General features: G+C 39.0%; 1 protein-coding gene across 2 annotated transcripts in view; it reads right to left on the minus strand.

Annotated features, from left to right (window-relative positions):
• Positions 1–19,038, minus strand: part of HTR2C (5-hydroxytryptamine receptor 2C) — a 384,624-nt gene that overhangs the window by 92,148 nt on the left and 273,438 nt on the right. For both annotated transcript variants that reach the window (XM_075834402.1, XM_075834401.1), the window contains one exon: positions 1,634–2,242. In XM_075834402.1, the coding sequence (XP_075690517.1) occupies positions 1,634–2,018 (385 nt within the window). In that variant the 5' untranslated portion in view covers positions 2,019–2,242. The remainder of the gene's footprint in view (positions 1–1,633; positions 2,243–19,038) is intronic.

The following is a 19,038-nucleotide window of genomic DNA, read 5'->3' on the forward strand; positions in this document are numbered from 1 at the left end:
TTAACGTACCCCACTCTGCCGTAAAAAATAAACAGAAAATCTACTATTAATAGCGAAGCATTTTGTAATATCTTTACATATGAATCACTTAGAGAAGCTCAGAGGTGCCGATACCTAAACCGATCCAAGGAAGTTATTGGTAATTACCAATACCCGATTTTGTTAGTTTTAAAAAGGTGTGTCTAACTAATATGTAGGGCTCTTGTGGCACAGACAATTTTTGAAGTCTTAAAGGAATGGTCTCACAAGCGCTTTCCATTTGCTCTTAGGATGTTAAACAAAAGATGCACTGAACAGCACTCGCTTTTTGTGATACAACAAAGTGTAGACTTTATTAGGTGCTCTAGTGTCAAAAATGTGCAAAATTTCCAACTTGCAGGTACTTCATCAAACTGTAGTATGAATGGGTCTGGACTGGAGGTAGCTGCTGGAATTCTTGACAATTTCTTAATGAATACTAGCAAGGAGTGTGCTGTTTATTGGTATGAATTGCGCTATTAGGATAGGCCATCAATGCTTTAGGCTTTATTCAGATGAACGGGAAAAACGTCCATGCAACGCGCGTGATTTGCACGGTCCTATATTAGTCTATGGGGCCGTGCAGACATGTCCGTGATTTTTACTCAGCGTGAGTCCGCTGAAAAAAAGTCACGACATGTCCGTTCTTTGTGCGTTTTGCGCGAATCACGCACCCATTGAAGTCAATGGGTGCGTGAAAACCACGCATGTCGCACGGAAGCACTTCCGTGGGACAAGCGTGATTCGCTCAACAGCTGTCAAAAGGATGAATGAAAACAGAAAAGCACCACGTGTTTTTCTGTTTACAAACATCCAAATGGAGTGTCATTATGATGGCGGCTGCGCGAAAAGCACGCAGCCGTGCATCATACGCTGCTGCCCCACGGAGCTGTTAAGTGGATTTTGCGTGTGCAAAAACGCCACGCTCGTGTGAGTGAGGCCTTAGTTTCATAAAACCCCTCTAAGATATATACAGTATTTTAGAGGTGATCTTCCAATTTCTTCAATTTAAATATCCAGGAAGTAGTAAAATTAATCATTACTTGTTTATTATTTTTTGCTATCTGTCATATTTAAATGAATATACAAAATCTAATACACAATCTGTAGAAAATTACATATTTAATTTGTTTTTAATTTAAATGCGTTATATGATTTTTTTGTACTTCAAATGCAACTCCTTAACTAATAACTTTATGTATCCAAATGAATCAATAACTGTTATATCTTCTTACGTCCCTGTGTCCAGAATATACAATATTATTCCATTTTATTCTACAGCTAGTTCAACGGAATCACACTGTAAAGTTGAAAGGTCTAAGCTCATAAAATCCCAGACACTCAACTCTAAATTCAGACAATTCCAGCTGAGCAGGACAATCTCTACCAGCAACGTTCTTTGTGATTGGTAATATTTTCAAGCAAAACAATCACTTGAAATCCATGGATTTTCACTACTTCTACTAATCTTAGAACATCATGTTCCATCATAAAAGACAAAGAAAATCAAATGACGGTTAATGGAGTATATTCCATTCATGTGAAAATTTCTGATGAAAACGTGAATTTAGAATATAGCATTATGTGGACCACAAATACAGAAAAGTTTACTTACCATACAGAATTGTTATCAGGGAAACAGGCATGACTAAAATTCCCACCAGCATATCTGCCACAGCCAGAGACATGAGGAAGAAGTTGGTCGCATTCTGAAGCTTCTTTTCCAAAGATACAGCCATAATGACAAGAATATTTCCTCCTATTGTTAAAATAATGATGATCAATGTCAAAAGGGCAGGCCAGTTCTTGTCAAATGATGGGTGGGATAGTCCTTCCTCTTCAGATGCATTTCTGGGATGCAATGTGGGCATACTCTGATTTAAAGTCACATTGCTGTTAATATGCCAGGCCATCAGTCCATTGTATATATTGATGTCTAGAGTAACCGATACTGTTGTCAGGCTGATTAACATCCCTGTGCCGCTAACAGTACTCATCATCTGAAGATAACTATTTTGGATTGTGCTTTGGGGAAATATTTAATTTCTGATCAAGACATGTGGGCAGCAATGCTAGGTATTGTTCCCTGATGACGGAACAAAAAATTAGATTTTCCATAATGATCCAAGTCTTATTGCTGTGTTGATAGTTAGATGATAACTGACTTTTGACCCAGAATGACAAAAGTGTCTGCAGTGTCCACTTCATTCTCTGGTCAAGCATCCTGAAAAACACAAAGAGAATTCCTACTATTATTATTTTATGTTATAATATATATATATATATATATATATATATATATACTACCGTTCAAAAGTTTAGGGTCACTTAGAAATTTCCTTATTTTTGAAAGAAAAGCACAGTTTTTTTAAATGAAGATAACATTAAATTAATCAGAAATACACTCTATACATTGTTAATGTGCTAAATGACTATTCTAGCTGCAAACGTCTGGTTTTTAATGCAATATCTACATAGGTGTATAGAGGCCCATTTCCAGCAACCATCACTCCAGTGTTCTAATGGTACATTGTGTTTGCCAACTGTGTTATAAGGCTAATGGATGATTAGAAAACACTTGAAATCCCTTGCACAATTATAAACAGTTTTGCTGTTTAGAGGAGCTATAAAACTGACCTTCCTTTGAGCTAGTTGAGAATCTGGAGCATTACATTTGTGGGTTCGATTAAACTCTCAAAATGGCTAGAAAAAGAGAGCTTTCATGTGAAACTCGACAGTCTATTCTTGTTCTTAGAAATGAAGGCTATTCCATGCGAGAAATTGCCAAGAAACTGAAGATTTCCTACAAAGGTGTGTACTACTCCCTTCAGAGGACAGCGCACACACAGGCTCTTGCCAGAGTAGAAAGAGAAGTGGGAGGCCCCGCTGCACAACTGAGCAACAAGACAAGTACATTAGAGTCTCTAGTTTGAGAAATAGACGCCTCACAGGTCCTCAACTGGCAGCCTCATTAAATAGTACCCGCAAAACGCCAGTGTCAAAGTCTACAGTGAAGAGGCGACTCCGGGATGCTGGCCTTTAGGGCAGAGTGGCAAAGAAAAAGCCATATCTGAGACTGGCTAATAAAAGGAAAAGATTAATATGGGCAAAAGCACACAGACATTGGACAGAGGAAGATTGGAAAAAAGTGTTATGGACAGATGAATTGAAGTTTGAGGTGTTTGGATCACACAGAAGAACATTTGTGAGATGCAGAACAACTGAAAAGATGCTGGAAGAGTGCCTGACGCCATCTGTCAAGCATGGTGGAGGTAATGTGATGGTCTGGGATTGCTTTGGTGCTGGTAAAGAGGGAGATTTGTACAAGGTAAAAGGGATTTTGAATAAGGAAGGCTAACACTCCATTTTGCAACGCCATGCCATACCCTGTGGACAGCGCTTGATTGGAGCCAATTTCATCCTACAACAGGACAATGACCCAAAGCACACCTCCAAATTATGCAAGAACTATTTAGGGAAGAAGCAGGCAACTGGTATTCTATCTGTAATGGAGTGGCCAGCGCAGTCACCAGATCTCAACCCCATAGAGAAATTGTGGGAGCAGCTTGACCGTATGGTACGCAAGAAGTGCCCATCAAGCCAATCCAACTTGTGGGAGGGGCTTCTGTAAAGCATGGGGTGAAATTTCTCCCGATTACCTGAGCAAATTAACAGCTAGAATGCCAAAGGTCTGCAATGCTGTAATTGCTGCAAATGGAGCATTCTTTGACGAAAGCAAAGTTTGAAGGAGAAAATTATTATTTCAAATAAAAATCATTATTTCTAACCTTGTCAATGTCTTGACTGTATTTTCTAGTCATTTTTCAACTCATTTGATAAATATAAGTGTGAGTTTTCATGGAAAACGCAAAATTGCCTGTGTGACCCCAAACTTTTGAACGGTAGTGTATATATTATATATATATATATATATAATTATAATATCTATATTGTTTGCTTCTAACTCTATTGACCAATGCAAAGATATCCTTAAAGAGGCTCTGTCACCAGATTTTGCAACCCCTATCTGCTATTGCAGCAGATAGGCGCTGCAATGTAGATTACAGTAACGTTTTTATTTTTAAAAAACGAGCATTTTTGGCCAAGTTATGACCATTTTTGTAATTATGCAAATGAGGCTTGCAAAAGTCCAAGTGGGTGTGTTTAAAAGTACAAGTCCAAGTGGGCGTGTATTAGGTGCGTACATCGGGGCGTTTTTAATACTTTTACTAGCTGGGCGCTGTGAAGAGAAGTAACATCCTCTTCTCTTCAGAACGCCCAGCTTGTGACAGTGCAGATCTGTGACGTCACTCACAGGTCCTGCATCGTGACGGCCACATCGGCAGCAGAGGCTACAGTTGATTCTGCAGCAGCATCAGCGTTTGCAGGTAAGATCGACTTACCTGCAAACGCTGATGCTGCTGCAGAATCAACTGTAGCCTCTGGTGCCGATGTGGCCGTCACGATGCAGGACCTGTGAGTGACGTCACAGATCTGCACTGTCACAAGCTGGGCGTTCTGAAGAGAAGAGGATGTTACTTCTCATCAGAGCGCCCAGCTAGTAAAAGTATTAAAAACGCCCCGATGTACGCACATAATACACACCCACTTGGACTTGTACTTTTAAACACACCCACTTGGACTTTTGCAAGCCTCATTTGCATAACTACAAAAATGGTCATAACTTGGCCAAAAATGCTCGTTTTTTTAAAATAAAAACGTTACTGTAATCTACATTGCAGCGCCTATCTGCTGCAATAGCAGATAGGGGTTGCAAAATCTGGTGACAGAGCCTCTTTAACTCTTCTTTATAGAGCTCTTGTTAACTTTGTATAATCTGAATATAATCATAGTAATGGTATTTTTATAAATATAATTATATGCTTAGAAGTATAATCTTGAAATGCAACCATTATCATGAATCAGAGCGAGTAATAACCGGTATTCACTACTCTGCTTAATGCTACATACAGTAGAAAAACAAGAGAAAGTCATAACAAAAATGACTACATTGTAAGGCTATGAGAGGTAAATTTAGAGACAGGGATAGGATTGTATCTCATCTTGTGAGAACTGGAAAGTCTTTTCCAAAAGATCTTTAATAAACTTATGTATAACCAACCTTAAAAAAGTTATTCCCTTTTATAAAGTGTTGGCATATTGTTAGGATATCCCATGACTTAATGATTGGCGGGGGTACAAACTCTAGCCAACATGCACCAATACTGTAAATGAAGGGGCCGCAGCACGAATTTAGAGCTTAATCACCTTCAGTTCTTTTCCTCTGCACAGCTGCTGCAGCAAGTTCCATTACAAGTCAATTGGGCCGGCTGCAGTTCACTGCAAAGCCTGGGACCGAGGGCTCCTCTGTGCAGGAAAAACTAAATAGGGGACACAGCACTAAATCAGTGCTGCGGCCCATTCATTCTCAGGATTGGTGGGGGTCCCAAAGGCACCAATCATAAAGTAATGGAATATCCTAGCGATATGCCATGACTTTATAAGATGGTAATAATCAGATGCAAAGAGTTACCCAAAAATATTTAATTGTGTCTTATCAGATCAATAATCATTTTAGGGCAAATTATTGATCAATCACATTTGATTAGCAGTAGGCAAGCTTCTGAGGGACCTATTGTTCTCATGATCTGTGGGTGAAGGAACAAAATAACACTTGTGTCATTGATGGATTTTTTTTTTACCTGCACAGCATAGCAAAACACTGTTTGTGTAAGAGACAAAAAAAAAAAAAAAACGTGGATGGTGCGTGTACTCCTGAGAGTACTTATTTTTTTATTTGGCATGTGCTCAAACACAGAATAATAAAAACCTGGAATGATGATTGTAGACAGCACTCAAATTACTCCTAAAGGGTTGACCTACTAATAATTTTTATACATAAAATAAGAAATTATGTTAATAGCTACCGATGTACCATCTTTAACTTGACTTAACACATTAACTACAGTGTCAAGAAACTTTAGCTTGACCTTTCCAAAGTCTTTTCAATGGCTTTTGTTGTGTGATATCACGCTGCAGCAAGTTAACAGAGTCAACATAACTTGGCTACATCTGTATTTTAAAGTAATTTGCAGTGTTTCTAGCATGAAGAAAAAACTATTTTTTTTTATAATGTTTTGCTTCAATGTGTCCTTGTTTGGTGTGTGCATTGCAGTGCCGTGTGTGTGTGTGTGTGTGTGTGTGTGTGTGTGTGTGCGTCTGCGTGTGCGTGTGTGTGTGTGTGTGTGTGCTCTGCCTGTGCTCTGCCTGTGTCACAGATAAAAAAAGAAACTGGATTATCGAGTGTGTAGAGCAGGGAAATTAGTGTGGTCTGCCTATGTAATAGATTAAATAAACTGGAATGCTGCATGTAGAGTGTAGCAAAGGAAATGATGGTTAAAAATACTACCAAATTAAAAAGATTTTTTTAGAGGGGGATAGAGGGAACAGTAAGGGTATGCTCACACGCAGTGACCAAAAACGTCTGAAAATACGGAGCTGTTTTCAGGCGAAAACAGCGCCTTATTTTCAGACGTTTTTGTAGCAACTCGCGTTTTTCGTGGCGTATTTTACGGCCGTTATTGGAGCTGTTTTTCAATGGAGTCAATGAAAAACAGCTCCAAAAACGTCCCAAGAAGTGACATGCACTTATTTTTCGCGGGCGTCTTTTTACGCGCCGTATTTTGACAGCAACGCGTAAAATTAGGGCTCGTGGGAACAGAACACCGTAAAACCCATTGAAAGCAATGGGCAGATGTTTGTAGGCGTATTAGGGGCGTTTTTTGAGGCGTAAAACGCCCGAATTACGTCTGTAAACACTGCGTGTGAACATACCCTTAATGGTACAGTGTGTTTTGCCTATGTATTCCTAGAAGAGATCATAGCATATGAGCAGGGTGGAAATCCTGAATTCAGGACACACTGGCACTAAATGGATAAGCACCTTAAATGCTGAAAATGGTGCCATTTGTTTTGTGCAAGAAAAGCCAAGTGACTCAAGAGCAAACTTTGCACAAAAAACAAAACAAAGCACCCCTCAACCTCTTTGAGTTGCTGAACTTCATTTGAGGGCCTTTAAAAGATGAAATTGGGGGGGGGGGGCAGGATGATTGCTCAGTGGTGCTGTTGACAAAGGGCAAGAGGAAATGATAGTTGTAAGATACGGAGAACGCAGGTTGTGTTTTTTATTTGTCCTCTTTCTAGAATTTTCCTTGTACTTAGTAGAGTTGATCCTCAATGCTAAACACATCTTAGAAGGTCTATAATTTTATAGAACGTTTCACCATTTAATTAAGTAGAATAATTATACTTTGTAATCGTATAACACCTGCTCTTTTTCACTACTGGTTCTGATTTTATTTTCTTTGAATTCTAAGCATCTAGTGCAGATGTATGTGATGCAAATCCCCAGGGCTTAATGTAGTAAATTAACCAGAATTGATTTTCAGCATCTTATCAAGGATTCATAAAGGCTACTGTATTTTTTATTGTTATAGATTAAACCTTCAGAAGAAATGTATTTACACATAAGAACAAATTATTTTTGGATGAACTGTATAAGATTTCTAAGAACTGAATATTTAAAAAAAAAATCTTTAAAAAAATTGACAGTTCCATTACCAGAGTTGCTTATAATTTAGTCCCATTATTGTCTCCGCATTGCAACTTCCATTCCTACAGGGCTACATAGCAACATTGTCAGTCTGGGAGTAGCGATAGCATGCAACTTTGTCATGACCATTGAACCGGTTTAGGAATTTTTCTCTTAAATTATTATTTCTTATAGTAAATTTTTGACTATTTTCCTAAGTGGAAGAAAGCTGTGTTGCCTCATGCAGAGATTGTTCGAGTAATGGCTTATGTTAGGGATTTATTTGATTTTCAGAAAGTTGCTACCACATGTATCATTGGAACAAAGTCACCTTTTCATGGTGGCACACAAAGAAAATAAGGGGCCTGGTGCCCGCATCCAATTTTTATGACTTGATTGCTAACAGCTCAGCACCTGTTCAGTCCACAAGCCTATGCAGGTTCTTACCCCCCAGTAAAATGTGGATGAGACCGTCTTGGATAGAACCCCTCACTCCAGGGGCCCCATAGAAACCAATGGCAGCCACTATAGTATGCACAGCCTTGCTATTTTATATATATTTTGATCTGTAGGTTTTCAGTTTATTTGTAATAATTTTTTTATTTACTACGCTATAGGATAGCAAAATGGAATAGCTCAAAATAAGTCAAAAATATACTATATACATTATTCCTTGTTGAAAATGCTTACTACTGTCTCTGCCACTTAGCCACTTACAAAGATTTAGGTTAGTTGTTGGTTAGGTGGTAAGGCATAATATCATGTTTTGTTTTCCATTGTTACTGCTTTAAAGGATATGTTTTGATAATCTCATTTCATACCTCAGATTGCCTTCTAGAAGGTAACTATAGAGTTTGCAATGGCAGACCCTCAGTGATAAAGTTTTTTGCACTTCAGGGTTACCCTCTCTAATCAATAGATGTCAATGACATCCATTTTTTGCAATGTAAGTCCCTCTAATCTTCTTGGCTTAGGGAAAGTGCTTGGCTGTTTCCATCAGCCCCACAGACATTGAATGGAGCGGCACCGCGCATGCCCGTCAATCGCTCCATTCAAACTCCACTCAGCTGCTGTTTTGCGGCTGGGGGAAACGGGGGAACTGGCTTCCCCCCATTGTAGTGTAAGGTAGAGGTCCCAGCGGTCTGACCCCACCAATCTAGCATTTTTCACCTTTCCAGTGAATAGGTGAAAATGTTGGAGACTGGAATACCTCTTTAACAGAGCACATGACAAAGTTTACTTTAACAGAAGAAGATCAACCTTTTATAATAAAGTAACTTCCTCCCTGTAGTGTGATATCCTGTGCATTCTAATCTACTGCAAACAAGTTATCAAATCAATGAATTCACTGAAAATTGTTCTCTATATTTTACCAAAATATGAAAAATATTTTTAATTATTTTTGAATATGGTAAGTACTATTTTATTTTATAAAACAATTATTATATCTAATTGTATTCTGAATTGTATTTAAAAAATTCACATTTAAAAGGCTTCAACAATAAATTCTTATACTAAAATGTTATGAAAAGAACACATTTAACAAATTATGTATTCAAGTAGTTAAGGTAAATACTTGCGGCTGTATAGCATATCTGTAAATGGGCCAACATTGTGAATCAGCAACCAAAACAAATAACTTAAGACTTTCTTATTTTTAATTGTAATTTGGAAGTAATATTGCTTAAGGTCTTAGTAAACCTTTGAAGTCGATTTTCCTTAATTTTCTTAATAAAACGGTATAATTTAATTTGGAACAATTTTTAAATAGGTTTTTATGAAAAATGTATTTAGCTTTTTCAGATACAGTTTCTATGTATCCTGCATACATAGAATCTGTATCTTACAGTCAAAGCCGAACTTGTCAGGTCATCAGGACTGATGGTTTTGGTGAGCGATGGTCAAATACGCAGGATGCAGCTGTTATCGATCACATATAAGTTCATGAACTAATACGTGTTAGAGACACGCAAGACCACCGCTTACCTAAGCCATCAGTCCTGCTGACCTGACGGATTTGGCTAAGACGGCAAGATACAGCTTCTATGTATACAGGAAGCGGTATCTCAAAAACGAAAAAATGATTTTTTTTTATTATAAAAAAACTATTTATAAATTGTTCCAAATAAAATTATACACAGTTTATAAAAGAAAAATACTTCAAAAGTTTTCATAGCATTTGAGCATTGTTGATATGAGGTGAATAAATGAATTCAGTCTAGTGTTAAAGCGCTGGATAACGTCTGTTTACTGTATGTTCTCCAAGGCCTCACAATCCTATTTATCATACGCGATGTTAGTCAATGGAGTAATGCACATAATCTTATGTTTCGAAAGCTATATTTCTATACTGAATCCATATAACTCAATATGAAGCATGCTCTATCAGATGTTGTATGATGGCCGAAATCTCCCCATAGAAATCAATAACCTAAAAAAAGTGATTCAAAATACAGTTACATATTTTACATTCATATGGCATCTGTATTATGGATCACTGTTTGCATCTGTCATACAAAAGAAAATATAGCTGAAAATAGACAAGACGAAAACAACATAAAAGCATAAAAAAATTAAATAAAGACTTAACACCGACATAAATACAGATCTATATGTAGACAAAGCCATCCATATTTCATGTATTTTATTATATTAGCCTCCTTTCACAACTATCATGTTCATGAGGCTAAGAAATCTCAGTGGGTTCTCCGACTTTCTCCCTTAGACAAACAAAACCTTTTTCGTTAACTGCTGTCAGGCTACACAGACCAATTATTTTTTTTAATACAATGTTAAATTCTATGTCTAAAAATAAATTTGTATAATTATTATTATTATTAATAATAAAATGTATTAAAATATTTTTCTTCTTTAAGTTCATTGTCGTCATCATCATCATCATCTTATTTTTCCTCACTGGAAAAAGGATCAGCATGATGATTATGATAATAATAATAATAATTAAAATTATTCTTATTATTCTTATTATTATTCATGGTCTCAGTCTCCTTAATTTTTTTTTTCAATAAATTATTATTATCTGATCTATCGAATTGTTTATAAGAAAATAGTTTTTACAATTCCATGCATGTTGCTGTGATTTTTAGATAATTATTCTAATCACTCACATTTATAATATGTTTATTTAAATTTTATGTCTCATTTAAATTATTTTGTAGAAAATAATGCAAATAAAATAAAGAGTAATCGCTTTGAGGGCTCCTCTTAAGGTCCTTTTGCTCGGGTCAATGATCAGGCATATGAATGCTTATTCCCGATCCTTGCCCTGTGTAAACATGACAATGAGCAATGATGAACGAGCAAACTCTCATTCATCAGCTGATCGTATAGTTCATGCAGCAATACATATTATCATTGACAGGAGCACATCAACCTGTATAAACAGGGAGACATGATGCCGATACGATGTCAAATGTATGGGGACGAACGATCGTAGTAACGATCTTTCCCATACATAACCAATCATCGCTCCTTCTGAAAGGAGAAAACGGGCGCCAAAAATTATCGGCCCTCGTTATCACGTTCTATGTTGGCTAGTGTAAAAGGACCTTTAAGCTGGCTATACACTAGCCGTTTTCAGTAGAACCGGCCAAGCATCTAATGTGATTGGCGACGTACCGACTCTTCCCCGACGGTAGATTTTCATGGAAGAGCAGGGTCGGCATGTTGAATTTCAAAATGCTCGATCCTTTTGTTCGTTAGCAGATAATCCGCTGCTAGAGGAGTTTGGCAGTCACTTTCTCCCTAGTGAAAACACATGCATGCTTGGCCAAGTCAGAAGGAGGAGCTGTCGGCTGAATGATTGTTTGGCCGCCAGCTATCGTATATGGCCAACTATAGTCAAAATGTATTACTTTCACAGTGTTTACTGCTTAATTCAACATTCAAGTTTAATTCAATCCTAAATTGGTTACTTAATATTGTTTGAACTAAAAACCTATTATCGCTAAGTTTAGTATTACATTTCAGTAACCTGAAACAATTGAATTTTATTCACATGACTATGTATAGAAATCCATGACTTAATCCTCTTTCCTCTTTTTCATCTTTACATTATTTTCTATTTTTTATTTTATTTTAGAAAACATATAGAAAATACTATGACTCTTTTCGGACTTTTCATCAATACTTTTTAAACACATTTTAATTGTTTCGATTTTTTTTTCCCGATTGTAGCATGTTTAACTTTATTGCTTATATTATATCACTTATGTCCTTTATCTATGAGATAATGTTCCCCCTACTGTAAATTATAAGACATTTGTTATTCAACTTCAATAACTGCCCTTTAACTGCAACTTTTCTCTCTAAGGTAAAGACAATCGCCTCCAAAATTTAATTTCATGGTAACATTTAGGGCTCATTCAGATGAGCGTAATTCTTGTCCGTGTGCTGTGCGTTGAAACAACGCACAGCACGCGGACCCATTGATTTCAATTGGGCCATTCACACATGCGTGGTTTTTCACACAGTGTTTGTCCGTTGCGTGAAACTCACTGCATGTCCTATATTGGTGTGTTTTCACGTACCTAGTCACCCATTGAAGTCAGGGGGGGCATGAAAACGATGGACAGCACATGGACACACATCCGTGTGCAGTCCTTGTTTCACGCATCAATTACATTGAAAAAAAAAAGAAGCGCTTGCAAGTGCGTGAAAAACACATGCCACACGCAAAGCACACTGATGCAAAAACGCAATGCAGACGAACAGATTTATGCACGTTTTTTACGTGTGTTAATCTGTCATGCTCGTGTGAATGTAGCCTACTGTAAATCAGTTTCTCACTTTAGAAGGAATCAAGCAGGACTCATGTACTTTCGAACCAAAGACATTCAGTTTTTGGCTGTTTTCTACAGTATGAAAGATGTCATAGAAATAACGCAATTGAAATACCGAAATAGATGCATTCAGAGATGGTTTTGACTGTTCTGAAACAATTTTTGGCCCAACCAACCAAATATAATTTTGCAAAATAAAAATTTCTCCCCAAAGTGAATCAGTATTCCAAGGAGAATACCGTATTTTTCGAACTATAAGACGCACCTGACTATAAGACGCACCCAGGTTTTAGACAACAGAAAATAGGAAAAAAATTCATATTTTCCTACTCTTAGAAAGAAAAAAATACTATTGGTTAAAAAAAAAAAAATTGTTCAGTTTTACCACATTCTGAGAGCCATAACTTATATTTTTCCATCGTTTGAGCGGTGTGAGGGCTTATTTTTTGAGGGACGAGCTGTAGTTTTTATGAGCACCATTTTTTTGGTACATATGATTTTTTTTAGCACTTTTTATTTCATTCTTTTTAGCGCTATGGTGACCAAAAGACAGCGATTCTTGGGTTTTCAATTTTAAAAAAATTACGCCGTTCACTGTGTGAGTCAAATAATGCTATATTGTAATAGTTTGGGACTTTTACGGACGCAGCAATAACAATTTTTTTTATTATTTTTACATTGAGCTTGGGGAAAAATGGGAAAACTGTTTTCTTTTTAACTTTTAAATTTTTTTTACACTTCTGGAAATTGATCTAACTTTTTTTTTTTTACACACATTTTATTACTAAGGGACTTGAACCAGCGATCATTAGATCACTGGTACAATACACTGCAATACATGGATGAGTTACGGAAACAGCGTAACTCGTTGAGCTATGCGGTTTCCGTAACTCCCATATTAGTGAATGGCAGTTACAGAAGCAGCGTAGCAAGCTATGCTGTTTCCGTAACTACTATTCAGTTCTATGGGAGTTACGGAAACTGCGTAGCTCAGCAAGTTACGCTGTTTCCGTAACTCGACCATGTAACCAGGAAGTGTCCGGAAGACAGCGGAGCCGGGTAAGCTAGAACGGGGTTTAGGGGACCCTGTTCTAGAAATAGATACGGGTCCCAGATGTGGGACCCGCATCTATCTGACATTTATGACATATCCTGTGGATATGTCATAAATGTCCTCCATGGGAAAACCACTATAAATGCCGCGGCCGCTATTGACAGCGGCATTTAACTCGTTTAATGGCCAGGAACAGCGCCATCGCTGTTCCCGTCCACTAGGGCAGAGTGTCAGAAGCTGACACCTGCAGTGTATGGAGCGGGCTCAGCGCGTGAGCCCGCTCCGCTCCATACATCATCTCCTCCCCGCTCCATGATGTGCCGGCACATCAAGGGTCGGGAAGGGGTTAAGCTGCCAGGTCCCTTGACTGCCGACTATAAGACGCAGGGACTGTTTAGAAAGATTTATTCTTGCTAAAAACTGCGTCTTATAGTCTGAAAGATACAGTATATAAACAGCATCTTGAGTAGATTATCATATCCCAGCTCTGGGCTGATGAAGTCTAAAAAGACTCAAACATAACATTCCTATATAAGTGTTTCTAGTCAACTAACACTTGAGCCATATTCTAAGAATTCTTCAGGAATTCCATGACCTGTATTAATGCACACCGATCATGACATTGTACTTTTATATGGTCACATAATTCCTTGGCAACTTCCAATGACATACATATAAAACAGGAATCCCCACAGCAAAAATGAAAATGCCCCCCCCCCCCCCCATTATGGTGCTTGGTTTTGCCACACAAGACTGAAGGGCCCTGTGTTGGTTTCCCCCTCCATAGCAAGACCAATTTAAAATATATCTGCTTGACATTAAGACTTGAAATACGGACTGAAGACACAACTAAGTTGAATTTCATTATATAAGAAATCATGTCTGTTTATAGGTGTATAGATAATTATTCCCCTTCTGCTTTCAAGTCTACACAGACAATATGAAAATACGATCTCCAAAGCTGAGTATTTCAAAGCAAAGAAAATCACATTTATGATGCAAAGTGAAAAGCAATTATTATTTTCTGTACATGCCGTGCTCAGATTTATTTGTCCTAGATCCAGAAACTTTAAATCAAGTTTGTTTCAGATTTTCAACAAATTTCAAAAAGATCACAGCAGAACGAATGTCTTGCACAAACCACATAGGTTACTATGAGCAGGTAAATGCAATTTGTACAATGTGAACTGTGAGTTTTCCTTCATACTCGATATCACACTTTGCTTATATAAAACACTCTCCATGAAACACATACATCTGCTGTTATTTCACCAACTGTGAAAACATTATATTCTCAAAGAGTAACAACAATAATTTTTAGTAAATTAGCAAATGTGTTTTATCTTATGTGGACTGGCTCCCGAAAGGGTTGTCCACAGGATAAGTCATCAGTATATGATCGGTGGGAGTCCAACACGCAGACCCCGAACCGATCAGCTGCTCCGGCTGCCTCCTGGCACTGGATGTTATGCAGTGGCTAGTGTTGGAAGCAGATATCTCTGTACACTGTATAGTGGCCATGGTGCAATACTGCAACTCTGCTTCTTTTCACTTGAATTGAAGAAGAGCTGCAGTACTGCATCACGGACACTATACTGTGACCAGAGCCATCTGCATCCAACACTGACATCCGGTGCCCGAAGGCAGCTGGAACAGCTGATGGGTGTGGGGTCCAGGTGTCGGACCCACACCAATCATACCTATTTTTAGACATTTAGATTGGGTCACCTGTACTAGTTCCAAATGGGTCAGAACTGGGAACTGTTGTTTTTAAAATGCCAGTCAGACTTAGCCCAGGACAGGTGTCCCGTGCCAGGAGGAGCGGTGCTCAGCTGTCTGATGAGAGCCTGGCTCCTGCTCTAATGGCCGTGATCTGGGTTTCCTCCGATGGTGGCCGTTCAACCCCTTGGATGCAGCAGTAGATAGTTGTTTTCAGAGAGACTGGCTTCCTCTGTCAGCCATTAGAGGCACGCAAATGCACTCATGGGACGCTGATGGATTGCCATGGCAGCTGGGGGCCTAACAAAGGCCCCGAAGGTCTGCTATGACTGTATGACTTTTTTTTCATCCCCCTTCCCCCAAAAAATAATAAAAGTTAATCAATAATCATATGCCCCAAAAGGGTGTTAATGAAAATTACATTTCATCCCACAAAAAAAACAAGTCCACATATGGCTACTTCGACAAAGAAAATAAACGTTATGGTTTTTGTATGGTGTATGATTTTTGTAATGCGATGATGCAAACAATTTTTTTTCTTTTGAAAGCGCTTTTATTGCACAAAAGTAGTAAAACATAAAAAAAGATAAATATTTGGTATTACAGTAATTGTATCAACCCATAAAATAAAGTTAACATGTTATTTATGCTGCACAGGCAACACGTGAATTTAAAATGCAAAACATAGTGGCAAAATTTTAGTTTTTTTTCCATTCTCCCAAAAAAGTTAATAGAGGTTAATCAATAAACTATTTGCACCTCAAAAGGGGTGTTATTGAAAAATAAAACTCATCATGCAAAAAAACAAGCCCTCATAAAACTATGACGGAAAAATAAAAAGTAATCGATTTTTGAATGCGGCGATGAAAAAATTTAAAAATTGCTTGTCCAATAAGGGCCAAAATAGGCCAGTCACTAAAGGGTTAATATATTTTTAAATGACCTTGTAGAGAACTTGTGGAGAAAAAGATAAAGTTTTACCGATACTAAACTGTGTAAAGTAATTAACACAGAAGAGGACAGTATTATGTTCAAATTGGATTTGGATAAGTTGGCGACTTGGGCAGTTAGGTGGGAAATTAGGTTTAACCCCTTCCCGCTCCTTGACGTACTAATACGTCATGGCAGCTCTATCGTTCGCGCTCCATGCCGTAATAGTACGTCTTGCAGTTAGAACAGCGGTGCGCGCGCCCGGCGCGTTCATGCGCTGTGATAGCTGCTGTTTCTGACAGCAGGCTATCACGGCATAATGGGACGGGACCATTTACTATGGTCCCGCCTCGCCGATCGCCGCTATTGGCTAGTCAGTGAGTAACTAGCCAATAGCAGCGATCGGTCTCATTCAGCACAGCAGTGCTCGAGCCCGGCGTTCCTGAGCTGTGATAGCTGCTGTTTCTGACAGCATGCTATCACAGCATAATGGGCCGGGACCATTTACTATGGTCCCGCCTCGCCGATCGCCGCTATTGGCTAGTCAGTGAGTAACTAGCCAATAGCAGCGATCATTCTCGTCACTTCCTCTCTCTGACCTCACATCCTGCTGCAACCGCCCTGAACGCCCTGTTGGAGTTAGCGAGGCGTTGAGATCGGTTGTGAGCAGAGAGTCAGAGAGAAAAGAAGTGAAAAAAAGTGAAAAAAAGTTTCTAAAACAACGTTTTTTTTGCTTCCCACCACCCCATCCACTACCCACTCCTGTTCCCTTCCTCTTTGAGTTCTACCCACGTTTTTTGGTCAGTGATCTCCTATCACTGACCACTTTTCAGTCTTCAGGACCACATTTCTTGGTCCCTGGGGATTTTTTTTTCATTTTTTTCTATATAAAACATAAAACAAAAAAAAAAATATAAAAAGAAAAAAAAGAAACAAAAAAAAATAGTTAGTTTAGCCAATTTTGAAAATTTAACTGGTTAGTTTAGTATTAGCCCCTTCCCGCTCCTTGACGTACTATTACGTCATGGCAGCTCTATCGTTCGCGCTCCGTGCCGTAATAGTACGTCTTGCAGTTAGAACAGCGGTGCGCGCGCCCGGCGCGTTCATGCGCTGTGATAGCTGCTGTTTCTGACAGCAGGCTATCACGGCATAATGGGACGGGACCATTTACTATGGTCCCGCCTCGCCGATCGCCGCTATTGGCTAGTCAGTGAGTAACTAGCCAATAGCAGCGATCGGTCTCATTCAGCACAGCAGTGCTCGAGCCCGGCGTTCCTGAGCTGTGATAGCTGCTGTTTCTGACAGCATGCTATCACAGCATAATGGGCCGGGACCATTTACTATGGTCCCGCCTCGCCGATCGCCGCTATTGGCTAGTCAGTGAGTAACTAGCCAATAGCAGCGATCATTCTCGTCACTTCCTCTCTCTGACCTCACATCCTGCTGCAACCGCCCTGAACGCCCTGTTGGAGTTAGCGAGGCGTTGAGATCGGTTGTGAGCAGAGAGTCAGAGAGAAAAGAAGTGAAAAAAAGTGAAAAAAAGTTTCTAAAACAACGTTTTTTTTGCTTCCCACCACCCCATCCACTACCCACTCCTGTTCCCTTCCTCTTTGAGTTCTACCCACGTTTTTTGGTCAGTGATCTCCTATCACTGACCACTTTTCAGTCTTCAGGACCACATTTCTTGGTCCCTGGGGATTTTTTTTTCATTTTTTTCTATATAAAACATAAAACAAAAAAAAAAATATAAAAAGAAAAAAAAGAAACAAAAAAAAATAGTTAGTTTAGCCAATTTTGAAAATTTAACTGGTTAGTTTAGTATTAGCCCCTTCCCGCTCCTTGACGTACTATTACGTCATGGCAGCTCTATCGTTCGCGCTCCATGCCGTAATAGTACGTCTTGCAGTTAGAACAGCGGTGCGCGCGCCCGGCGCGTTCATGCGCTGTGATAGCTGCTGTTTCTGACAGCAGGCTATCACGGCATAATGGGACGGGACCATTTACTATGGTCCCGCCTCGCCGATCGCCGCTATTGGCTAGTCAGTGAGTAACTAGCCAATAGCAGCGATCGGTCTCATTCAGCACAGCAGTGCTCGAGCCCGGCGTTCCTGAGCTGTGATAGCTGCTGTTTCTGACAGCATGCTATCACAGCATAATGGGCCGGGACCATTTACTATGGTCCCGCCTCGCCGATCGCCGCTATTGGCTAGTCAGTGAGTAACTAGCCAATAGCAGCGATCATTCTCGTCACTTCCTCTCTCTGACCTCACATCCTGCTGCAACCGCCCTGAACGCCCTGTTGGAGTTAGCGAGGCGTTGAGATCGGTTGTGAGCAGAGAGTCAGAGAGAAAAGAAGTGAAAAAAAGTGAAAAAAAGTTTCTAAAACAACGTTTTTTTTGCTTCCCACCACCCCATCCACTACCCACTCCTGTTCCCTTCCTCTTTGAGTTCTACCCACGTTTTTTGGTCAGTGATCTCCTATCACTGACCACTTTTCAGTCTTCAGGACCACATTTCTTGGTCCCTGGGGATTTTTTTTTCATTTTTTTCTATATAAAACATAAAACAAAAAAAAAAATATAAAAAGAAAAAAAAGAAACAAAAAAAAATAGTTAGTTTAGCCAATTTTGAAAATTTAACTGGTTAGTTTAGTATTAGGGTTAGTTAGTGTCAGGGAACCGTCAAAAAGCGTAGTTAGGTATAGTGTCAGGGAATTTAGCGTCAGGAATAGGTCACCTTAGATAGGCTTAGCGTTAGGGATCCATCACCGTAGTTAGGTTTAGCGTCAGGGAAGCTCGGAATAATTAGATAGGTTTAGTGTCAGGCACCCGTCACCGTAGTTAGGTTTAGTGTCAGGGAAGCTTGAAATAATCTAGATAGGTTTAGTGTCAGGGAATCGTCGCCGTAGTTAGGTTTAGCGTTAG

This window comes from Rhinoderma darwinii, chromosome 8 (genome assembly GCF_050947455.1).
Source record: "Rhinoderma darwinii isolate aRhiDar2 chromosome 8, aRhiDar2.hap1, whole genome shotgun sequence".
Classification (NCBI taxonomy): Eukaryota; Metazoa; Chordata; class Amphibia; order Anura; family Rhinodermatidae; genus Rhinoderma; species Rhinoderma darwinii.